General features: G+C 44.8%; 1 protein-coding gene across 1 annotated transcript; it reads right to left on the reverse strand.

The window, feature by feature from the left end:
- Positions 1 to 890: 890 nt before the first annotated feature.
- Positions 891 to 24,850, reverse strand: RNF181 (ring finger protein 181). Its single transcript, XM_029604275.1, has 5 exons — positions 24,658 to 24,850; positions 23,540 to 23,676; positions 9,487 to 9,602; positions 3,545 to 3,619; positions 891 to 1,968 (listed from the first exon to the last, which is right to left on the reverse strand). The coding sequence occupies exons 1-5, from the start codon at positions 24,741 to 24,743 to the stop codon at positions 1,909 to 1,911; spliced, it is 474 nt and encodes a 157-aa protein (XP_029460135.1). The 5' UTR covers positions 24,744 to 24,850; the 3' UTR covers positions 891 to 1,908.
- Between the last annotated feature and the right edge of the window lie 1,240 nt (positions 24,851 to 26,090).

A 26,090-nucleotide genomic window follows, 5' to 3' on the forward strand; every position in this document is an offset into this window, starting at 1 on the left:
GTGCAATCGACGGCGTCGGGGTTTGAACACGGAAGAGAAGTTCCATCTTCTCCATTCTAGCCTTGTGACCTTTTGGTGTCATGAGGGCACATTTGGTGCAGGTTAGGACATCATGCTCACATCAGACACATTACACAGACTTTGTGAGGGTATGTGATGGACATGGTGCGATTACAGTCCGGGCACCGGCAGAACCCCAATGCCGTGGCCATGAAAAAATTGAGCCACGGTACGGTCGATGGCCAGTAGGCCGCGAGGGCCAAACGACGGAAAACAGGTAAAAAACTTACCGGAGTACCGCGGCTTGAAAAAGTTGAAGGAGGGACCTCTATGTGGTAAATTAAATTTTAGTAATTCCGTGAGGAAAATTCCTGTCAGGAATCTCTGCAGAGCTCCTTAACTGCATGGCTACTGCTGTACGGAAAAAAGAAGAGTGAAGGGGACCTCTGCTGGCTCCAGGGTTGGTGCCTTGCTGGGCATGCCCAGTAGGGGCCAGTCAAAGTTCTGGAAACTTTGACAGAAGTGTTCCGTGATTGGGCTCCATCCTGTGATGTCACCCATATGTGAGGACTACCATCCTGCTTGTCCTGGGAGAATATTAGCTACATGCAGGTCTGGATGAATATTTTAGATATGCTACTCATCAGTGCCGCAGGAGTTATGCTACTGCATCCAAAATGCACATCCAACCGTGGGGCACACTGTATTGCATTAGCCCTAATGTCCTTACAAAGGTCCAGCCTCTAGCCCAGAACACAGGCAGAGAAACAGGATGGTGGTAGGGTTTATGCTCACAAGAACTGCATTAAGCCTCATGGTTGCAATGCTTTTAATGAAACGTTTCACTTTTTCTTCCCTCCCCACCCCCCTTGTAAATAATTGCAATGGTATAAAAATTTAATAAAATGGAATTTATTAATGAGAAAAGTCAGATTAAGGCAATAACACAAACCCCAGGTATCACCCTCCACCATGACCCTCTCTCCCCTGCTTCCAGGGCTGAGTGTGCTGCCTTGCATGGAAGCACCCATCCCTACCCATGAAGTACTATCAGGCCATTCTCCACCTCTAATAAAGCCGACCACCACTCTTTTTCAGTCTCCTTCCCTCTAGCCCCACTTAACTCAGGACCCTCAGCACAGCGGCAGCCATGTGCCCAAGTGCCTGGAATGACAAAACCTATCCTCTCCCAAATGTTCAGGCACTTCTATTGAGCCTGAGCGCCAGCAGAAGCTCCTAGGTGCAGGGGCAGAGGGGTGTTAAACAGCCCCCAAGGGGTAGAGGCTAACAATCCTAAAATGAGTATCCACCACCCTTCCACCGCTGCAGATTTTGCTTCTTGCTCTACAGTGGAGTCAAGACAGGAGCTTAGATGACTCCTGGGTCCCCATTTTTTTAATCTGCCCAGTAAGATTCTGGCGTAGGCCAAAGGTAATGTGCTCAGAGGAGGGGAAAGGGGTAAGCCCTCCTCGTAGAGAGCACTGCTACAGGGGTTAATATTATCCACTGCTCGCTTACCAAGGATCAGCATTCAGGAAGAAAGCCGGGGGGTGGGGGGGGGATGAGAATAGGAAAGAACTGTTTTGGGAAGTGACTTAAAATATTAAAAAGAGGGCCGAAACCATTTTAGGCCACAGGTGGCTGTAAACAGTACTGACCCTCTCATTGAGACGCCGTTGAAATGACAACCAAAGTATTTCACTCTGCCCCGCCTAAGATAATGTATTTACACGTGGAGCAGGCATGAGAGAGGCTGGCAGCACAGGCTCTGGCTACAGCAGAATGGGAGGTCACAGCCGGGTGTCTGCTCCACAGGAAATGCAGCTGTTTCCGCAGGCTCAGAAGGCAGGGACAATAAGGAGATCTTGGGAAGGGTGAGCAATGACGGGGAGGAGCTCCTCTTCATCTTCACGTGTACATTGCATCGTGTAAGTACTCCAAGCGATGCAGGCTCTGCTCCTTCCTTACCTGAGAACGAAGAAATGCCAACATGAAATACAGTGCTTAGAGAAGGCTGGGCAGGGAGAAACAGCAGCTCACAACAATACACACAGGCAAAGAAAATGTGGACAATTAATTCTTTCACCCGGTCAAAGTTGCCAGGCTATGCAATGCCCAACATCAGCAAAGCTTGTTTCTACCATTCACTGTTAGAAACTCAGTGTCACTCAGGTAAATACAGTGATACCTCGGTTCTCGAACATAATTCGTTCCAGGAGGACGGTCGAGAACCAAATTGTTCGAGAACCGAAGCAATGAAACCCAATAGGAAATAATGGAAACTGGATTAATTCGTTCCAAGCCCCAGAAAATGCCTATTTACTGGCCTAATTTGTATATAATATGTAGAAAAACATGAGTCTCAACAAGAAATAAAACATTGGCAGCCTTTATAACAGCTTTATTCTTAAGGAAAGTAGAGATGGTTGATTTTGGCACGCCATACTCAGCAGACAGATCCGAAACACGTGTGCCCTGTTCATATTTGGCAATGATTTCTTTCTTCAGCTCAATAGTTGTTCTCACAGCTTTCCGCTTACCTTTGTCTGCATTACCACTTCTGGCTTTCTTTGGACCCATGTCTAAGGGTTAAATTCAGTGTAAAGCGTGACTCTCTCCACAAAGCGTGACTCTCTCTCTGCACTCACACTGATGACGCAAGCAAGGCGCGCTGGGCCGAATGAACGCCATTCGGCTCAACTCGGCTCATCTCGGAAGTTCGAGTTCCAAATATTTGTTCGGATTCCAAGACAAAAGTTTCTCGAATCTCCTGGTCGAATACCGATTTGGTCGAAAGTCAAGGCGTTCGAGAACCGAGGTATCACTGTACCCCCATTCCTCTAGGGCCCAGAAGAGGCTTAAGCAAGCTGCGCAAGTTAATTTAGTTCTTCAACCAAATGTGTGTAAATCTAGCAGATCCGTTGAAGAGGACCTGAAAGCTGGAGCTGTGCACCCCCTCTGCCTTACAGGTTTAAGGAACAGAGTCAGCGGCCTCAGTCCTCTACCCCTTTGTCCATATCACTAAGGCACCAGTACAGTTATCAATGCAGGACCTGGGGGTCCACAAGGAAGGTAGAGAGCCCCCCGCCTCTCTTACCCTAAGGTGCCAGCTTCCTACACTTCCTGGTCAGACAGGTTTTGGAGGTAAATGGCCAGAAGCATCAGTTTAATGTCTTAAATTAAATGAATGTTTCTGCAGGATACAGCAGACAGGAATTTTTTCTAACCCAGTGGTTCCCAAACCTGTCCTTGAGTACGTACACAACAGCTCAGGAAATCCACACTGAAGTCTCAAGGTATATTTGCAGGAGTTTTGGCAAAGGTTCAAGTTAATTTATACATCTTGGTTATCATGCAAAAAAGACCTGCCTGGGGACAGTTCAAGGCCTGGAGCTGGCAATTGCCACTCTAGCCAGGAAGTGTTCCTGAAAACAGAAGAGAGTGGTGCTCAGGTCAGACACCCCTCCCCCACTCAAGACCCCTTCTCCAAGAAAACCCATCTGTAGATTCCAGCCCTGACCTCCCGGCCTCTGCCAAGCCTCACCTTATCTTTCTTGAACTCCTCGTACTCCTCGTTATCCGTGGGTAGCTCGTGGCGGCACAGTGGGCAGGAGTTAGTCTGCAGTTAAACACAGACACACATACACTTTGTGTCGGTTCATTCAAAAATATCACAGGTTTTTTTCAAGGACTTATGGTAAGAATGGTGAAATTTATACTTACCAGTTAATTTCTTTCCTTCAGTCCTAGCAGGCCACAGAGGTGGGATGTGTCCCCCGACCAGCAGATCGACACAGAGGCAAAAAAAACTCAAGCACTGACTTCACTATAAGAGGGGCTGGTGCTGCCTTAGCGTGCTATCCTGAAGCTTAAAGAACAGCCTTTGTTAGTGCTGCTTCTCAAATCATCATTATAACCAAAACCTACCACCATCACTAATGTCTCCTTCTTGGATGCTAGCCCCAGAATCCAAATTTCAATTCCAGGTTCGCAAATCAGGACTACTGCTGTCCGCATGGACAACACTATACTTTCCATTAGCTTTCTGAGTGTAAGGCTTCCCCTAGAACTATAGAGAAGAAAAAAAGTAAAATTTTAGTAATGAAACCAAAAAGATCATGGCTGAGGATGACATCTGCTCCTTCTCCCTGAGCTGTGTGTTTCTCTGCTGGGAGAAAAGCCCTCTTTTTTTCCTAATTGTTATATGTACATACACTCATATATACATAAGAACTTGCCATACTGGGTCAGACCAAGGGTCCATCAAGCCCCGCATTCTGTTTCCAACATTGGCCAATCCAGGTTACAAATACCTGGCAAGTACCCAAAAACTAAGTATATCCTATGTTACTGTTGTTAGTAATAGCAGTGGTTATTTTCTAAGTCAACTTAATTAATAGCAGGTAATGGACTTCTCCTCCAAGAACTTATCCAAATCTTTTTTTAAACCCAGCTATACTAACTTCTCTAACCACATCCCCTGGCAACAAATTCCAGAGTTTGTGCTTTGAGTGAAAAATAATTTTCTCCGATTAGTTTTAAATGTGCTACACGCTAACTTCATGGAGTGCCCCCTAGTCCTTCTATTATCCAAAAGAGTAATTAACAGATTCACGTTTACCCATTCTAGACCTCTCATGATTTAAAAGACCTCTATCAAATCCTCCCCTTAGTCATCTCTTCTCCAAGCTGAACAGTCCTAACCTCTTTAGCCTTTCCTCATAGGGGAGCCATTCCATCTCCTTTATCAATTTGGTCGCCCTTCTCTGTACCTTCCCCATCGGCGACCAGAATTGTACACAGTATTCAAGGTGCGGTCTCACCATGGAGCGATACAGAGGCATTATGACATTTTCAGTTTTATTCACCATTCCCTTCCTAATACTTCCTAACATTGGGGGTCATTTTCAATAGTTTTTGCACGCGAAAAGTCCCTTTTCACGTGCGATAGGGTGATCGGGGCGGAGTCGTCCCCAGAAGAGAAAGAGTTGGGGCGGCACCGGGGCCGACGCTGCGGAGACATTCACCTTTATCCACTCCTTCAAAAAAGTGAAGCAGATTTGTGAGGCAAGACTTGCCCTGGGTAAAGCCATGCTGACTTTGTTCCATTAAACCATGTCTTTCTATATGTTCTGTGATTTTGATCTTTAGAACACTTTCCACTATTTTTCCTGGCACTGAAGTCAGGCTAACCGGTCTGTAGTTTCCCGGATCGCCCCTGGAGCCCTTTTTAAATATTGGGGTTACATTAGCTATCCTCCAGTCTTCAGGTACAATGGATGATTTTAATGATAGGTTACAAATTTTAATAGATCTGAAATTTCATTTTTTAGTTCCTTCAGAACCCTGGGGTGTATACCATCCGGTCCAGGTGATTTACTACTCTTCAGTTTGTCAAGCAGACCTACCACATCTTCTAGGTTCAACATGATTTGGTTTGGTTCATCTGAATCATTACCCATGAAAACCTTCTGCGGAACGGGTACCTCCCCAACATCCTCTTCAGTAAATACCAAAGCAAAGAAATTCTTTAATCTTTCCGCAATGGCCTTATCTTCTCTAAGTGCCCCTTTAATCCCTCTATCGAATGGTTCAACTGACTCCCTTGCAGGCTGCTTCAGATATATTTTAAAAAGTTTTTATTGTGAGTTTTTGCCTCTACAGCAAACTTCTTTTCAAATTCTCTTTGTCTTATCAATGTCTTACATTTAACTTGCCAACACTTATACTTTATCCTATTTTCTTCTGTTGGATCTAATTTTTGATTGAAGATATTTTGGCTAAAAATAGCCTCTTTCACCTCACCTTTTAACCATGCTTGTAATCTTTTTGCCTTCCTTAACATGTGGAAGACATCTGGACTGTGCTTCTAGGATGGGTTGTTTTTTTTTAAACAATGACCACGCCTCTTGCACACTTTTTACTTTTGTAGCTGCTTCTTTCAGTTTTTTTCTATTTTTCTCATTTTATCAAAGCTTCCCTTTTGAAAGTTTAGCACTAGAGCCATGGATTTGCTTACTTCCCCCTTCCAGTCATTAATTCAAATTTGATCATATTATGATCACTATTGCCAAGCATCCCCACCACAGTTACCTCTCTCACCAAGTCCTGTGCTCCACTGAGAATTAGATCTAAAATTGCTCTCTCTCGTCTGTTCCTGAACCAATTGCTCCATAAAACTGTCATTTATTCCATCCAGGAACTTTTTCTCTCTAGCATGTCCTGGTGTTACATTTACCCAGTCAATACTGGGGTAATTGAAATCTCCCATTATTACTGCACTACAAATTTGGTTAGCTTCCCTAATTTCTCTTAGCATTTCACTGTCTCACCATCTTGGCCAAGTGGATGGTAGTATACTCCTATCACTATACTTTTCCTCAACTCTTCCCCATAAAGGTTCGATTGTGCATTTAGTCTCATGCAGGACTCTATGCCATCCCGGACATAAAGCGCCACCTCGTCTCTCAGATGTTCCTCTCTGTCATTGTACCCTGGTATAGCACTCTCCTATTGGTTAGTCTCCTTCCACCATGTCTCTGAGATGCCAATTAAGTCAATGTCATCATTCACTGATATACCATATGTAGGTAGATACACCCCTTTGTTTTGACCATCATTCTCTTCCTGGGGTGGGTTCTGGATTGGTCTGCTAGGATCACCTTTTTCATCCTGCAGATTAGTCCATATAGGTGGGACGTACCTGAGCAGGAGTTACTTAGACCTGTTTCCAGTTCTCTCATATTAAATGCTGTTTCCTTATTCTCCTAAAATAATTAACCTCTAATATTCTGTAAATGTATACAGAGATGCCCTTGTAGCTGCTCTACAGATTCCTTATTGTCATTGTATTAATAATCAAATATACATGATCAACATTTGTACACGTACAAAAACAAAATTATATGATCAGCAGAAAAACAATTGTCCCAACATTTTCCCTTCCTACCCAATAACCTCTTGGCAACCAAATACTCCAATATTTACTCCGATTAACAGAGATATATGAAAAATAAAAAGGTGAAAAATGGAAATTCATGGCTGCTGATTATTCTGCCAGTAATCTCTCTCTCCCACACCTTATTACAGACCTCTAACTTATCCCACCTCAAAGTTGTAAGACGTTCTAGAAAATATATATCATGCAGCCTTTTTCTGACCACTTCTAATGATAGACACGACAGGCGCAACCAGAAGGTCGCCAAAGAAAATCTAGCAGCTAATACAATTCGATGTATTAAATGTTAATGTGATTTAGGCAAGTCAGGAAATGGGATACTCAAATATTTGGTATCTTTGGGAATATCTTGTGATGCAAGTAGTTTAAAACAGGTCCCAAATCTCTTCATCCAAAGTAACACTAAGGTCAAATTCCCAAAATAAAATGTTTCGGCTTAGTCAAAACTTTCCATATTAATTTCTTGGGCCCAAAAAGCAAAGCGGAAGCCGATCTATATTGCAGAGAAGCAGGACAAAAAGGTAAAGATTGGTGTAACAAGGGATTCTTTATTGGAAAACGCCCGACTCTGGCCGAGTTTCGCTCATAACAGAGCTGCCTCAGGGGCTACTGCAAGGGCAATAAAATAATACAATGGTAAAAAAATGACTAAAAGAAAACACACATACATAAAATTGAAACAGACAGATGTGTGGATACATATAAAATGTCAAAGGACATAAAAACAAAAAATTATAAAAAAATCAAATAGCAAATTAAAAGATAATCACCAATGTAAATATATATTAATAATATACAAAAATGTATATATATTGACAGTATATACAAAGAATCTCCTTAAATACCATGCGAAAAATATGAACATCTATGCTTGCGGGTAAATAAGTCAAACGTGTGTGTCTATTAGGTCAGTGGACGTGGATGCAAATAAGTGAAAAGACCATTTGTAGTGGAGGAATACAATCACAAATGTAAGTACCTGTTCCAATACGAATTTCTCATATCGCGGTTCGTTATGATAATACCACAAATTGTTGATTAGAATCCTGGGCGGAAGGGGGAGAACAGAACAACTTGATGATATCATTAAATATACACATTCTAATGTAGTAGAGGGACGCACATGTGGTAAAAGGGCTAGACTAGCTATTTTTTTATGGGCAAAAAAACTTGGGTGTGAAAATAAAAATAAAAAGAATAAAAATAAAAAAATAAGAATGTATGATAAATCAATACAAAATAATTTAAACAAGGGTCCGACAAGCCCAGCATCCTGTTTCTAACAATGGTCAATCCAGGCTACAAGTATCTGGCAAGTACCCAAACACTAAGTAGATCCCATGCTACTGATGCCAGTAATAGCAGTGGCTATTCCCTAAGACAACTTGATTAATAGCAGTTAATGGGCTTTTCCTCCAAGAACTTATCCAAACCTTTTCTAAACCCAGCTACACTAACTGCACTAACCACATCCTCTGGCAACAAATTCCAGAGTTGAGTGAAAAAGAATTTTCTCCAATTAGTTTTAAAATGTGCTACTTGCTAACTTCATGGAGTGCCCCCTAGTCCTTCTATCATCTGAAAGAGTAAATAAACAATTCACATAGACCAGTTCTAGACCTCTCATGATTTTAAAGACCTCTATCATATCACCCCCCCTGCAGCTATCTTTTCTCCAAGCTGAACAGCTCTAACCTCTTGAGTATTTCCTCATAGCGGAGCAGTTCCAGTCCCTTTATCATTTTGGTCGCCACAAATTAATCCATCTTTTACAGCTTCAGTCAACATCTGCTGAGGCAGCACCAGTCCTTTTTACACAGAGTGAAGTCAGCACGCGATTGTTTTCGTCTCTGCCTCCATCTGCTGGTCAGGGGATACATCCCACCTGTATGGACTGGTCTACAGGACGAAAAGGAAAACCCGATTCGCTCATTTGGATACTGTGCAAAAAAACCCCAAAACCAGAGCTGAATGGCAGTCTGATTTTAAACAGTATTTAACTTCTTTCTGAGGGAAAGAAGAATTTTAAGGCCTTATGCTGGTCTTCTGAACGTGAAATCAGTTAGGCCTGAAGGCACTGACATTTCTTATGGTCTCTCAAGGCTCATTTCCTTTCCAACTATTTAAATCTTACAAATTCTGATTCATGTGATAATGTCTTTATATGATATCAATCATGTCACAAAGCTTTATTTTATTTCAGAAGAAGCAGAAATACACAAGAAGCTTATACAGAGTTCTGCAGCTTACAGGTGGGATTTCCATGTCACATGATCCTAAGCAGAGCTGGCACGAAACAAAGGCAAAGAAATGAAAGCTCTTCCCCAGCCAGGGCAGGGGATAAACTAAGTGACAGAGGTGACAAACCAGGAAAGAATTAGTGTGTACTCACCTTCAGAAGCCAAGGGACAGTCTGAGCAACAGACAGCTAGATGAAGAGGCAGAGTACACGTACCTTCATGATCACGGCAGGAGACGGGCTGAGAAACAGAGAGAGACAAAAGAGGAGAGAGCTAGTGTGCACTCACCTTCCCCAGCCAGGGCAAGATACAGGCAGAGTGAAAGAGATGCTCACAAGGTATTTTCTTCACAGACTCTTCTTCCTCAAACTCCAGCAGGCAAACTGGACACTTCAGGCCTTTGTCTAAAGGGAGAAAGGAAAGAGGATACACAAAAGAAAGATAAAAACAGGAGCAACAAAGAAGAAAGAAAAGTGGCTTACTTTGTGAGTATACACATGGGTTATATTTTCAAAAGGTTAGTCAGGACTTAGACTAGGGATGCTAAATTTTTATTTATTTAATGGAATGTATTAATTACTTTCCTAATTTAAAAAAATATCACTCAAAGAAACATAGAGTTTAGAACCAACATCATAAAAACATAACACACTCAAAACATAAAACCAACATACCCACTTCTCCTCTCCCAGTTCTAAATATTAAATAGTTTAATCTCCAGCTAAGCCATGGCTGAGTTCCAAGCAAGCTGGGCTGCTATTGGCCAGCCTAGGCTGTGTATGGTCACACTGGGAAGGGGGTGAGGCAGGAGCAGCCCCTTCAGTCACCACCAGCCCTGGTGCTCTCTGACCAGCTGTCCCCATCCCCTCTTCTGATTCAGCTGATGGGACAGAAAGGAAGAGTAGAGCCATGGGACTGGCTTGCTGGAATGGATACTACCTGGTGATTACTACCCTTACTCAATAAGCCTTCACACGGTTAATGCAACTCCAACATTGCTCTCTGCTTCAATGGCAAGGAGAAATGTGGAAGAGAGGATTTACATTCAAACAACCAACAAGGACTGAACTACACAGTCTGGGTAAACAAATAAGCATGGGGGTAGCTTGCTTATTGCAGCAGTTACTACCCTAAACCAATTAAGCCTGATACTTCACTTTGACTGCATTTACAGCGTTGCTCTCTGCTTCAATGGAAGGGGGAAATGTGAGAGAGAGGATTTACATTCAGACAAGTCATTGATCTGTGCAGTCGGGGTAAACAAGCATCGGGGTAACTTGCTTGATGCAGCGGTTACTACCCTTATCCATTAAGCCTTATGATTCATCTTTGATGCAACTCCAACATTACTCTCTGCATCAATGGCAGGGGGTGGCAGGAAATTCGAATCAATTACCAACAAGGGCCCTGAACTTGGTGGTTGGTGAAAAAGATAAGTATGGGAAAATAAGTGTGGGAGCTTGCTGGGCAGATTAGAGGGCCGTTTGGTCTTTTTCTGCTGTCATTTCTATGTATCTATGTTTGTAATTTTCATTCCTGTCCAGACTCCTGGGTTTATCTATCTGTGCCAGCAGATGGAGACAAAGTAAAACTGATACTGCTTCATATACTCTTTTGCCACCTGCAGTTCCTCAGTATTGACCTGTATCCAAGCTAAATGCAACAAACCGTGCACTCAAACAAAAAAACCTTCCAATAAAACTGGTAAAAAAAAAAAAAAAAATAAACTTGGTAGATACATTTTCTGCTATCTGAGATATACAATAGCTGAGTGGACGACTCTCCACTTCCATAAATTGGGTGGGTTCTGGACTGATCCGTGGTACTATAGGAACGAAAATTAGCAGGTAAGAACCAATTTTCCTTTCCCCTGTATGTACCTGGATCAGTTCAGACTCATGGGATGTACCAAAGCTCCTTAATGAGGGTAGGACCTGGACAGTCCCGCTCGCAAGACACTTTCGCCAAATGACAGAGACTTATGATCCCCCACATCCAGCTAAGTGCCTTGCAAAAATACGCAGAGACTTCCAAATCGCCGCTCTACAAATTTCATGTGGAGAAACCAACTGGGCCTCCACCCAAGAGGTCGCCTGAGAGAGTAGAATGGGCCCTCAAACCTTCCGGAACCAGCCTGTCCTTGAGGATGTAAGCTGATCCAATAGCTTCCTTAAGCCACCTCGCAATGGTAGTTTTGGAGGCCTTCAGGCCATTCCACAAAATAAAAAGGTGATCAGACCTTCCAAAATCATTTGTGACTGAGACAGTGCAGCAAAGCTCTACGGATGTCCAGCAACTTAAGTTCTTGTGCATTAGCCTCATAAGCACCTAAATCCGGAAAGGCCGGCCACTGTTTGATTGTTATTGAAGGCAGATACCACCTTCGGGAGAAAAGATGGCATCGTCCACAAAGACATGCCTACTTCCGATATCTGAAGGAATGGATCTCAACATGACAAAGCTTGTAATTCTGAAATTCTTCTCGCAGAGCAAATGGCTACCAAGAAAATGACCTTTAGAGTCAAATCATTAAGGGTCACTTTGCAGAGATGTTCGAACGGAGCCTCACAAACCCCGAAGAATGAGATTACAGGTTCCAGGGAAGACAAATTCGGCTCACGGGAGGCTGCAAATTCTTGACTTCTCTAATAAATCTGATCACGTCAGGATGAGAAGATAACTGGTACCTATCCACCTTCCCTCTCAAGCAAGCCAAGGCTGCCACCTGAACTCTAAGAGAACTGAAAGCGAGACCTTAGACTAACCCCTCCTGAAGGAACAAGATGTGAGAGAGCAAAGTCTGCAATGCCTGTACTCTTAGTCACACACCATGACTCAAAGACCTTCCAGACTGACATATGATAAGGAGGTTGACTTCCATCTTGCTTGGAGAAGGGTAATGATCACTGCTTCTGGGTACCCCCCTGTTCCTCAAATGCCTCCTCTCAAAAAAGTCAAGCTGCTAGAAAAAAGCTATCTGCCTGTCAGAAAATATGGGGCCCTGCCGCAGAAGATGAGGGAGTTGACTGAATCATGAAGTTCCTCAATTACCAGGTTGACCGAATCCACGAACCAAGGCCAGCGAGGCCACTCCGGGGCCACCAGCACCACATCCCCTGGATGCCTCTCTATCCGCCACAAGACCTTTCCTACCAGAGGCCACAGAGGGAAAATGTACAGAACTACTCCCCGAGGCCAAGGCAACACTAGAGCATCTATGCCCTCTGCCCTGTACTCCCTCGTTTGCTGAAAGAACGAGGAGCCTTCACATTGTGCCAAGGCGCCATCAGATCGACATGAGGACGGCCCCATTTCTCGCAAATGAGCCACATCGCTATGTCTGACAATTCCCATTCTCCCGTATCGAGAAGACTGCAACTGAGAAAATCTTCTTGGACATTTTCAACCCTTGCGATATACAATGCTACTATCTGAACAAGATGCTGCTCCGCCCAAAGGATCAACTCCTGAGCTCCTGAAGGACTCTTGGTGCCACCCTGCCAGTTGATGTAAGCTATGGTCATCACATCGTCTGACAGATCTCATACCGAACGCCCTTGAACCAAAGGCCGAAAGGCAAGTAACGCTAACCGTACTGCCCTGGTCAAACTATTGATAGACCAAGAAGCCTCCTCCACCAACCAGGTGCCCTGGGCTGCTTGACTCTGGCATACTGCTCCCCAACAAGAAAGACTGGCATCGGTAGTAAGGATGACCCAATCCGGAACCTCCAACGTGATCCCCCTGTACCAGGCTGGGTGCCTGAAGCCACCAAGACAAATTGTCCCTGGCAGGAGGAGAGATACAAGTTGATTAAACTCCTCTGATAATGGACTCCACTGAGCTAGGCGAGCTCTCTGAAGTGGTCACATATGAGCAAAGGCCCACGGTACCAGGTCCAAAGTGGAAGTCATCGAACAGAGAACCTGCAAGAAGTCCCAAGCTCTAGGTACACGCAACTTTGACAAGCGTCTAAATTTATTTTGTAATTTGTACACTCTCTCCTCAGTCAGGAAGACCTTACCCCGACTCGTGTCGAAGCATGCCCCCAAATACTCCAGATTTTGGGACAGGATTAAGTGGCTCTTGGCTAACTTCACCACCCTGCCGAGGGATTGTAGAGACCGAAGCACTGTTGTATGGCGGAGCGACAACTAGTCTCCGACTTCATCCGTAATAGCCGAGACTCCCTGGCACTACAAAGTCAATTCCACGACCACCATGCCTTTGGTGAAGGTACGGGGTGCTGTGGCCAGCCCGAATGGAAGTGCCTGAAACTGGACATGCTGCCCTAAGACCATGAATCTCAGGTAGCATTGATCTTGCCGAATTGGAATGCAGAGGTATGCTTCTGTCATGTCCAGAGATGCCAGGAACTCCTGAGAGCATATGGCTGCTATCACAGACTGTAATGTTTCCATGCGAAATCTGAGTATCTTCAACGCCGCATTAACATGCTTCAAGTCCAGAATGGGGCAAAAAGATCCCTCCTTCTTTGGGACAACGAAGTAAATGGAATATCAATCCATTCGGATTTCGTCCTGAGGCATTGGAAACATGGCCCCCAAGCGCTGCAACCTGTCTAGAGTCTCCCCCTACGCCCAGCACTTTTGCAACAAGCTGTAGGGGGAGACAAGAAAAAGGTCGCGCATGGGACAAGCAAATTCTAATGCGTAACCATCTCTTATTTCACTGAGGACCCATTGATCTTGGGTGACCTTGGCCCACTTCTTATAAAAGCGAGTCAGATGACCCCCTATAAAAGGAACGACGGAGTAGGCCGGCCTCGCCTCATTGGGCAGATTTGGACCCTGAGGCTCCTCCACTGATGGAGGTTCTGAAGGGCCGATGCTTCCACGAAAGGACTGCCCCCAGGCCTGACCGCGAGAAGAAAAAAGGTCTTTGCGCTGCTGAATCCCCCTCGGCTGCTGAGTTCTCCAGTTGTCCCAAAAATGCAGTCGTGATGGAAAGTTTAGTTTGTCCTTAAGTTTTTCCTCAGGCAACTTATGCACTTATTGTCACCTAATTGCTTCGCTAGTTGTTCCAGGTCCTCCCCAAATAAAAGGCAGCCTTTGAAATTTAAAGAAGCCAGCTGGGACTTAGACGAAATATCCGCCAACCAGTTACTGAGCCACAAGACATGCCATGCAGAAACTGCAGCCCCCTTAATACAGGAAGATGTCCACACCAAATCATACAAGGCATGCGCCACATAAGCTATTGAATCTTCCAACCGTTCAGCCTGACTCCCTTGGGAACAAAACTATCACTTGCCCCTCCTGGAGACATTGCACCCAGTATAAGAAAGCTCTCTGCAAGAAACTGGAACAAATGGCAGCCCGAAAATCCGCTTGAGATGGACCACCAGCTTGCAGTCCTGAATATCCTTCAGCGCTGCAACTCCTGCACCAGGAATGGTAGTCTTCTTCGTGACAGCAATGACCGCCGCGTCCACCTTGGGAAGCACAAAGAGCACCAAGGTTTGCTCCAGCAAGGTATAAAGCGTCACAATTGCCCTGCCTACTCGAAATCCGGCATCTCGGGTACCCCATTCCTAATCCACCATCTTCTTTATGGACGCATGATACAGAAACCCAGAAGGAGGGTTCCTCATGCCCTCCAGGACCGGATCTGCCCCATCTTTGTGAGAGTCCTCTGGCAGAGGCTGGAGCCCCAGTTCCTCAAGAACCTGGGAAATGAGAGGTAAGTTCCTCCCTGCAGAACAAATGGACGGTTTTGGGGTCATCCCCCTCGGCAGCCGGCATCGGGTCAGTATCATCTCCCTGGACTGCGTCTGTAGCCACCGGGTCCGCTGCTTGGTCCCCCCCACCCCCCGAGAGCACCGCCCCCAGGTCTGAGACATCATCAAGCAGAACGCAAAATCCTGGTACCTGATGTGCCCCATGATGACCCAGGACCGACCGGCCACAATACCGGCTCTGGAGATAAAGCGGAAGGGTCTTGGACCCCCCCTGCTGGAACCTAAGCCCCTCCTGCTGCATCAAATAGGCCTTGTGCAAGAGCAGAATTAATTTGGGTGAGAAGGGATGCGGAACCGCGGTGAGATTGCGGCCACAATGTCCTCACCCACAGGTGGAGGACCCTGACCCTGGGATCCCTCAGAGTCCCCCTGTCCCCCAACAGGACCCAGGTGGATTGGGGAAAGCGCCGGAGGAAAATCCCCATCAGTCCCCGATGGCGCGGGCCTGACTGCCGAGGATTCCAAAATGGCTGCCGTTCCCGCGGTTATAGGAGCAGAGGGTGGCGCGCGGGCTGAGCCATCCAAAGCTGCAGCAGTCAGGGCAACCGTGAATTTCCTTCTTTTTTGCGGGTGCTGGGAGTTCAGAGAGCCCCTTCCCTCCCGAAACGCAGGGCACACAGAGACTGTGACGATTCAACTGCATGGGAACTGTTCTGCATGTGCGGCAAGCCGCCAGCCTCATAATTGACCCACAGGAGGAAAGAGAAACCTGGGCTGAAAAAAAAAAAAAAAAACAGACACCAAGAAGAAAACAATGCGAAGACCCGCAGGGGGAAGAGAGAGCCATCCTTACCGCTGATCCTGCCTGCTTCTCTTTTTCTTTTTTGAACAAAAAACTTTAAGCAGCCTTACCGCAGTTCCCTGCTCCTACCACTGAAGAGAGTTGTCCAGCTCAATTCAGCAAATAAAAGGCGAGGAAAAGACAAAGTGAGCCAAAGGAACAGTCACCTAAGTGACCTCATGAAGGGGAGGGATCTGGACCATCAGACCCCCCGGCTAACCCTGGACTGGGCATACAAAGGGGTCACCAACACCCAGCCGACTCAAACCAAAAAGGGTAGGGATCCCTCCCTAGGAACCCCGACCCCTGGGAGGAAGGCTCAAAGAAACAAAAAAAGTTAGAAAAAAAAAATACTGGGCACACTAAACCAACTACAGGTTTAAGCATCAGCCACCATCTACTGGAGACAGAGAAATACTGAGGAACTGCAGGTGGTATCAGGGTATATAAAGCCGTGTCAGTTTTACTTTCTTTGTCTCCACCTGCTGGCCCGAATGAATAAACCCAGGAGTCTGGTCTGATCCGGATACATACAGGGAAGCAGCGATCATGATCCTGCCACCAGTCTCCACCCCATCTAGCCTCACTTTTGGGTTCACCAACCTGACTGCTGCCCAACCAACACCCTTTCACTGTTCTGTCCAACAGCTGATTGAAGCAGGTGCAGGGTTAGCACTGGCCACTGAAGCCCTTGCCTCTCTCAGCTGATCATGGCTCGGAGTAGGCCTCTTAAAGGGACAGGTACTCCTCCACCCACCAATGAACATGTAAACAAACAAAGAGACTTAAGCCCAGCTTTAACATAAGAAAGGTCATGCTGGGTCAGACCACAGCCCATCAAGCCCAGCATTCTGTCTCCAGCACTGGTCAGTCTGGGTCACAAGCAACCATAAGATCCCCACACAGTTTTTTTTTCTTGTATCCCATTCATTTTAAATGGTTAACGATGTAAACAATATTTACATCCCTAATTCAAACATGAAAAAAAGGAGTGTGTGTAAAGCAGATATTCACAATGAATGGAATGTGAGAAAAGCCATGGAGCCAGATGAAATGCGTTCTAGGTTACTAAGGGAGCAAGCTCAATGAAGATTATGTTCAATAGATCTTCGGAAACTGGCATGATTCCATGAGACAGGAGAAGGTCAAATTCCTTTTCATAAAAGTGGCAACCTCACATGCATCCCCTTCACCCCCCACCCCCCCTCAAAATAGGGATCTTTAAATCCAAAAACCTCCAAATCCTCCTACTATATGCCCCCCCCCCCCCCCCCCAAACTGCCTAGGTCAAAACCTCACCACCCTCATCGAAACCATCACCTCACAAATCAACCTGGACCTTCCAGCAATAATACTAGGAGATTTCAACCTCCACTTTGACGCCTCCCCCCTACAACCACAATGCAAACTCCTCCTAGATACCATAAATGCGATGGACTTCAAGCAAATAATTCACTCCCCAACGCAAAAATCAGGACACACCCTCGATCTGATTTTTATCAACAGCAAAATCTCTACATCCAATAGTCCCACTATCACCACCAGCATCCCCTAGTCCGACCACAGACTCATCCAGAACACCCTCCACCTCACAAACCACCACCCCACTCCAAATAACTCCAAAAAATACATCAGCTTCCAAAAGCCGTGCCCCAGTGACATCCTTGCTGAAGACCTCACTAATGCTTTTACTGCACTGGAACTCAAAGACCCAAACACGGCCATCAATTCCTGGATTGACATCAACTCAAAACTTGCCAAATCAAAATGCCCCATCATCACCAAAGCAATTCCTAACAGCAACTCCTACAATACTCCATGGTACACCCCCGAACTGAAAAACACCAAAAGACTACTCCGTCAAGCCGAAAAAACCTGGAGAAAACAACCAACCTCCCCGCACCTTGACAGATACAGGACGCTCCTCTACATCTACAGAACCGACACTGACAAAGCCAAACGTGAATTCTTTGGTAAAAAAATTCATCAACATCAACACAACCCAAGAACCCTCTTCAACTTCGTCTCCAAACTGACGCAACCTCCTCCTCTCGCCCCATCCACAGACAGCAACAGAAAGACCTGCGAAGATCTTGCCTGATTCTTCTCTGATAAAGTCAGCAATCTCATAAATCCTAACCTTCACACATCAGAAGAAACACCTTCCCCGCGCAACGAAGCACCATCTATCTGGTCCAACTTTGATCTCATTGCCTCAACCGAAGTAAAAAAGACCATCCAAAAAATCAACCCAGCCTTACACCCCATCGATTCCATCCCAGTTAAGTCTCTCAAGCTCATTCCTGACACCATCGCCAAACCCATCGCGGACATAATAAATACTTCACTTGAGCAAGGCATCTTCCCAGAAGCCCTGAAATGCGCCATTATCAAACCCATCCTCAAAAAACCACATCTCGACCCCTCCGACCTCTCCAACTACAGACCTATCTCAAATCTCTCATTCATATCCAAGATCATAGAGAAACACGTCAACCTCCAACTCTCTGAACACCTTGAAACTCATAACATCCTCTACCCCACCCAACATGGCTTCAGAAAATCCCTCAGCACGGAGACCCTCCTATCACTCACAGACACTGTCTTAAGAGGCTTTGATGCCGGTCAATCCTTCCTACTCATCTTACTGGACATCTCCACTGCCTTCGATACCGTAAATCATAACATACTCACGACACAACTGATGGAGATTGGCCTCAGCGAAACAACCCTCAACTGGTTTCGACCTTACCTAGCCAACAGATCCTTCAAAGTTCACATCAACAACAGTGAATCTGAACAATTTCCGCTCCCTCACGGAGTCCCTCAAGGTTCCTCCCTCATCTACTCTATTCAACATATACATGCTCCCTCTCTGTAAACTCCTCTCCAGTCTGGACCTCACATTCTTCATCTACGCAGACGACGTCCAGATTCTTCTCCCTGTCAAAGAAAGCATCCCTAACACTATCGCCTTCTGGACCTCTCTCTCCATCCAAATATCAAATCTCCTCACGCAGATATCCCTCACCCTCAACCACAAAAAACCCGAAATCCTTTACTTATCGAACAAAAACACATCCAACTCTAGCAAAGACAGCACCTCCAACCAGCCACTCACCACCCTTTCCAACGAGGTCAGAGACCTAGGCATCCACCTTGACTCAACCTCAACCTGACAATCAAAGAAGGTTTCTACAAACTAAATATCCTCAAGAAACTCAAACCACTTCTATTCCACCACGACTACCGCACAGTACTCCAAACCCTCATACTATCCAAGCTAGACTACTGTAATTCCCTCCTCCTCGGACTGCCCGCCACCACCACAAAACCACTTCAGCTACTCCAAAATGCTGCAGCCAGATCCCTCACAAACACCAACCGAACCTCATACATCACCCTTACTCTAAAAGCTCTACACTGGCTCCCCATATCACACAGATCTCAATTCAAAACCCTCACCATACTACACAAAACCATCGACAACCAAAAAATCAAATGGACTAAACTACAACATAGCCAAAAAAACCTGCGCTCGCGAAACACAGGCCTCCTGATCATTCCACATACAAAACTTGCTCACCTGACTTCTACCAGACAACGCACCTTCTCAGTAGCTACCCTCTCACCTCAGACTGGAACCTTCCCACCAAACATTCAAAAAACAACTGAAAACATGGCTGTTCCAGAAAGCCTACCAACTTGCGACCTAACTCCTCCTCCCCCCCCTCCCGCACTCTCCCCCTTCCCTCCTCTGTCTCACAGATACTACGAGAAAGCCTCAATGTATAAAGGTTACTATGTTTTAAGTAATGTATAAAGGTTACTATGTATAAAGTAATGCATAATTGTTGCAATGTACAAAGTAATGTCTCTACGTTCCAATGTAAAAATGTTCCTACGTATAAGTTAATGTTACAATGTAAAAATAGTACGACCCCTCCGTCATACTATTACCCTGTTATAATGTGAACCGATGTGATGTACACCAACGAATGTCGGTATATAAAAGCAAATAAAATAAATAAATAAATAAACAAACAAACAAACAGAGAGGGGGTGCGTTTGAAATCACAAGCTAATTAGTCTTACCTCAGTGGTGGGGAAATTAATGGAAAGGATAGTGATTACCTACAGCTGAGTGGGTAGCAGGATCTAAGGCAGACCATTTCAAATGAATCCAATTAACTTCAATTGGGTGACTAGAGAATTAAATTAAGGGTGTGCGCTGGATATGGTTTACTTGTATTTCTGCGAAGCTTTCAGTACTGATCTGAATAGTATGGTCATTAATAAATTGTGTAGCTTGGGGGAGGGTCTGAAGGTGGTGAACTGGATTAGAACATGGTTGACTGATAAGACAACAGAAAAATGGTAGTGGTAATGCAATTCACTCGTAGGAGAGAAAGGTAACTAGTGGACTGCCCCAGGGATCCATTCTGGGGCTGTTCTATATCTTTGAGTGATATGATGAAGAAATTAAAAGTAAAAATGTAACTATTTACGAGTGGATACCTGTAAGGGAAAAGATAGAATGAGAAGTGATCTAAGAGAAAGTATTCGATTGCATCTCAAGTTGACAAGATTCAATACCAAAAAGTGCAGAGTCCTGCATTTGGGGTGCAGAAATTTGAAAGAGAGATACAGAATGGGGCAAGAAGCTGATGTGCACTGACAGGAAGCAGACCTTGAAGTGACAGTGTCTAATGATTTTGAGGTAACAAAAAACGGTGGCCAGAGCCAGAAGGATGCTGGGATGCACAGGGAGAGGCATAATCAGCAGAAAGGAGGACGTGATAAAGCCTCTGTACAGGTCACAGGTGAGATCTCACCTAGAATACAATGTTCAGTTCTGGAGGCTGTATCTCACACAGGCCATATCTAGATGCGCTACACAGAAAGACAAATAAAATGGTGGGAGCTGTGCATCAAAAGCCAGAGGAGATGAGACTTGAGGCCATAAATATGTATACCCTAGTGAGGAGAGAGTTGGGGGGGGGGTGAAGATATGACAGAGACAAATACCTAACAGGTATTGATATTGCACAAACAGTTGTTTTTCATAGGAAAGGAAGTTGTGGAACGAGGCGTCTAAGGGGAATAAGAACCTCAAAACTTTTTTCATGAAAAGGGTAGTGGATGGCTTGAGTACCATTTCAGAGGTGGAGACAACCATGGTAACAGAATTGAATAAAGTATGGGATAAACACCAAAGATCCTTAGTGGCAAGAAGACTGTGATGAAGCACCGAGATATACTGCCCAAAACAGTAGTATCGTGACTGCATTGAGTTTCCAAGACGACAGATTAATCTGCACCAAGCAGCAGTTAAAACAATGAGGGGCGTGGCATTGGGCCTCCAAGAAAGCCTGCATGGAGTGGCAGCTACAGCTCTGTACAGAAGGGGTACAACAGTGCTGGGCTTCCAAGAAGGGACCATGGTCAAGATCTGAACATGGGGAGACTGGATGTTATTTATTTTTAAGGCAGCTTCACTAACCTTGATGGCTGTGAAGATTATTGCAAAATTTAATAGGTCATGGAAGAGGGCCCCAGTTTTGGTCTGGGTGGCAAGGTTGGGGATGGCAGACCCTGGGGCAACCTGCTGGCAGAGGTGATGCAGACCATTACTGTGGACGATTCGGGGCATGCTTAGGATGGATGCAGGGCAGTGATGGTACCAAGGGATTTAAGAGGTTCAATAGAAGAAATGGAGGAAGCAAAGTTGGTGTAAAGATACATATAGGAGTTTGTACACCATCTACTCAAGGGTGACAGATTGGATGGACCATTTCGGTCTTTATCTGTTGTCATTTACTATGTTATTATGCAATGAAAAAAGTCTTCAGAGGGATAGCCATGTTAGTCTGGTGTACAAAAAAAAAAGACAGGAGTTGGGTGGCACCTTTCAGAATAACTAATTTATTAGAGCATGAGCTTTTGAGGACAGAGTCCAGCTAAATGACCAGTGTCAGCTGCTTTGTTTTGACCTTTGACTACCATCCTCACCCTCACTTTCATCACTGTAATTGGTTTTGGCCATTCCTGGGACAGATATGGAGGATGGTGTTAAAAAGGGTTGAGAAGTCAGATATAAGACATGGAGAAGGGGGGTAGATGGTATGCCCCCCCCCTTTTTTTTTTTTAACATTTAATGGGGTGAATATTCCAATTTCTTCAAAAGCTCAATATCTGGGAATAATTATGAACTCTTCACTACTTATGAAAATACAAACTGAAGGTGGTGTTCTAAATGTTATTTTAAACTTTACCTTATTAAGACATATCAAGCCTTTTCTCTGTACTGTTTTGAAAACTGTCGTGTGTGCCCTGGTTATGTCCTCAGTGGATTATTGCAATTCCCTTCATATAGGTCTGCCTCAATCGTCCTTGAAGGCTTTACAAATGATCCAGAATTCCGCGGTGAGATAAAAAAAATGTGACTGCTAGAAAGTAATCATTTTACCCCTGTTACATGATCTTCACTAGGTACCGATTTTTTGGAGAATCCATTTTAAAATTTCACTTTTGGTGTTTAAAGCTCTTAATGGTCTAGCCCTCATGTTTTAATTCCATTTAAAAAAATTAACAGCCAACTCGCACACGGGGTCCTCTTTTTGTAATCTCCTAGAAATTCCTTCAGTTTGTCCAGTATCACTAGCAGAGTCTGGGAAGCACAATTTTTATGTTGCAGGCCCAATGTTATGGAATGCATCTACCTGAAACACTTAAAGCGGCGTTCAGAAAGGAGGCTCATTTATTTTTTGTTAGCCTTTAATTATGGTATGGAGTAGTTATTGCTGCTATGGTTCAGTTTTACTATGTGCTAGCTAGGAGGTATCTTTTAATCTGGGTCATCTTTTTTGTTTGTTTTGTTTTGATTTTTTGTTATATGTCTTTTATAATGTCTTATTTATGTTCTTAATTTGTCATTGTCCTTCTGTTTTTAAAAATACTGTGTATGTAAATTGTAACCCACTTAGTACTGTAGATAAGTGGACTATCAATTTTTTTTATAAATAAATAAATATGGGAATTTATATGCCTATCTATCCAAACTGAAGAAAGCTCAACTGAACAAAATGAAGGCCATTTTGGTCTTTATCTGCTGTCAGTTATTATGTTTTTATATTTTCTTGAATGCAAGCTTTGCACCAATCAGCCTGTCGGACCTCTTGCTGTCTCAGTCCCCAGTACATGTCATTTCCAGGCTAGACCTCCAGAGTCTTCTAGCATGTGTAAACAGCTTGAAATTATAAGTCCAAAAATTCTGCACAGAACAATGGGAGAAGCATTTCTTGGTTCCAGATTCTTACAGCATGTTTAAGAAGTTTCATTAAAAAAATATATTCTATCCTTCACTCCACCTTGTTTTTTTTTCTCCTTGGACTCCAGTAGTTATCATTTATTATATACCAATTTATTATATACCAATAAGTCCAGATATCTGACTTTTCCCATTGTCTGATTTGGCCCTAGTCCCAAGTGGTCATATACTGTATCTGAGACCATCATGCATTGCCTCTCTGCATATCCTTTCCATTTGGCATTCAGCAAGTAGCCAGGAGCAGCATGCAGCACACACATGGGCATTTCTAATGGGCTTCAGCAGTTCAGTAGGTGGCTCTGAAACAGTACTTAGTTCTCGCTGGCTCAGGCAGCCTAAGCTGGGAATGAGGTTGGGGACTCCTACGAATAAGTACAGACTGCTAACCATCAGAAATTCTGGCTTTACCGCAACCCTCTTCTAGATGTCCTGCAAACCCCCCCTGGACCCACTATGGAAGGCATCTCACCAGCTTGTGCAGGAGTGATTGTCACTGAGGGCAGGCTCTGGACAACTTGCTTAGCAGCTGGAGGTGGCAGACGGTGATCCCAGTCCGCGAAGTCTGCTACCATTTCCAAGTTTAGGTCTGCTCTACTCAGTAGAGTTCTGCAAACGCAGCAAAGAGAGAAGAGTTACTCAGAGCAAAATGAGTTGCTCCACATCTGGGAAGAGAAAGGCAAGGTTACTCAGATTGTATTATTCCTAAAAACATGGGTTGGCAACTGGCTGTGTTTTTTCCAGACTGGTTAGTAACATAGAAATGACGGCAGAAAAAGACCAAACAGCCCATCTAGTCTGCCCAGCAAGCTCCCACACATTTTCCTATACTTATCTGTTTCACCGACTACCAAGTTCAGGGCCCTTGTTGGTAACTATTTGATTCGAATTTCCTGCTACCTCCCTGCCGTTGATGAAGTGAATAATGTTGGAGTTGCAACAAAAGTGAATCATAAGGCTTAATGGTTAAATAAGAATATAAGAACATAAGATATGCCATTTTGGGTCAGACCAAGGAACCATCAATCCCAGTATCCTATCTCCGACAGTGGCCAATGCAAGTCACAAGTACCTGGCAAGTACCCAAAATTTAATAGATTGCATGCAATCGATGCCAACAACAAGTAGTGGCTATACCCTATTGATTAATAGCAGTTAATGGATGTCTCCTCCAAGAACTTATCCAAACCTTTTTTAAGCGCAGCTACACTAGCTAACCACATTCTCTGGCAAGGAATACCAGAGGTTAATTGTATACTGAGTGAAGAATTTTCTCCGATTTGTTTTAAATATGCTACTTGCTAACTTCATGGGGTGCCCCCTAGCCCATTCAAGTTTATTTCATGATTTTGTAGACTTCTAACATATCCCGCCCTCAACTGTAGTGTTGGCTTTTTTTTTTTTTTTTTTTTAATGGAAATCAAGACTGAGCTAAAAAAAAAAGCACAGATCCAGCTGGCAGATCTCTAAAAGCACCATCAGTGCACACAGCACTGTACAATCACAGTGACGGCACGTACCCTCTCCGTAGTGCCGTGAGGGTTCCTCCACGGGCCCTATCAAACCCTCACCCCCAGCGCCCGGGCTCACCTGGCCAGCTCGAGCAGCGCGTTACGGCGGTACTGCTCTTCGGGCACAGTGGGCTCGCAGTTATGCTCGTCAAAATAAGAAGCCATGGTCAGCTTCCTCCCCCCCTCAAGAAGAGCCGCGACCCAAACAGTATGACACAGCTGCTTCCCTCGGCCTCAACTTCCGCACTCTACACTCCACCCCGCCCCCTTTCCCAGGAAACCAATCAAGACGCCCGGATCGGAATGATGGGCCGATCAGAAGGCGGGACTTCTGCAGCTGAGGCTGGGGGTTGGGCGGGAGAGAGAGCGCGCTTCGAGCCTCCATCTTTTCCAGCCCCGGGACGTTGTAAAGCCGGTTAAGGAAGGCCAGGACTAGCACACGTGAACCGGTGCGCACGCGCTGTGGGCTGCAGCAGGGGGGGATTTTCCGGGGATGCTTGATCTCAGCAGATGGATTAATTACAAGCACCGGCGGAAAGCTGTCCGCGGGGGCGGGTGCTATCGCTAGGCAGCCTGATTTAATTATCTTTGAGGTAGAGATGCGGGTAGGGTGGGGATCTCACGCGCTACCTCTTTGTGCCTCCTCCCGCAAGATTGCGGCAATATGTTGTTCTGTTTTCATGTGGAAGTGCCACAGGTTTAGCTAGATGGAGAGATGTGGGGGACACTATGGACAGTAACCCATGGAGAAGTACAATGCTTCCTCTCTAATGCACCTTGCTTATCACAAAGCGACTTAAACTGATTTTCGTCTCGTAGGTGGACATTGCCATTCTTCTTGGTATAACTCGCTCTTTTCATACATGTCCTGGCTGCTGGCTTCTATATCAGCGCGATGCTGGCAATGATTATGCTTCTCTTCATGTGCCATGATGACATGTAAATACCGTGTAGCGCATATCGAGGACGCCAGGAAGCAAAATGGCAGACACTGTTGAACAAGGATTGACAGATGGCTCAATTTTCCCCCCCCTGATAAACTCATGTTGCATGTACGGACTTGTAGTTCAGATTTTCCAGCGAGATAAAACTAGGGTTGGCTCAGCTTGTCTGGCATGAAGGGTGCTAGCTGAAAACCGGACATCAAATGCAAGGCTGGTTTGGTGGTGTAGAGCAGTGGTTCTCAATCTTTTTTTCTGCTGGAACACACCTGACAGATTGTTCTCATATGCATGACACACTGAACATGATTTTAGCGGTTTACATCTGTTTGATGTAGCCTCTAATGAAAATAAAACGGGTAATTGGGATAATTATGTCCGTAGTCTTGGTGTTATCATAGACAACTATTTCTCACTAAAAAAATTCATTGCAGCCACTGTAAAAAACGGATTCTTTAAACTCCACACTCTAAAAAGAATCAAATCTCACCTACACCCGCACGATTTCCGAACTGTTTTACAAGCTACAATATTGTCAAAACTGGACTACTGTAATTCCATTCTACTTGGA

This window comes from Rhinatrema bivittatum, chromosome 5, assembly GCF_901001135.1.
Source record: "Rhinatrema bivittatum chromosome 5, aRhiBiv1.1, whole genome shotgun sequence".
In the NCBI taxonomy this organism is placed as follows: Eukaryota; Metazoa; Chordata; class Amphibia; order Gymnophiona; family Rhinatrematidae; genus Rhinatrema; species Rhinatrema bivittatum.

Bases quoted from the DNA above. Each gene is read 5' to 3' on its own strand.
- RNF181 (XM_029604275.1), bottom strand. From the start codon at position 24,743: ATGGCTTCTTATTTTGACGAGCATAACTGCGAGCCCACTGTGCCCGAA. The intron at 3,620-9,486 runs GTGAGTGCACAC...GTTTAACTGCAG, and splicing joins TCTTGCCCTGGCTGGGGAAG to ACTAACTCCTGCCCACTGTG. The intron at 1,969-3,544 runs GTGAGGCTTGGC...CTTCGTTCTCAG, and splicing joins AGGAGTTCAAGAAAGATAAG to GTAAGGAAGGAGCAGAGCCT.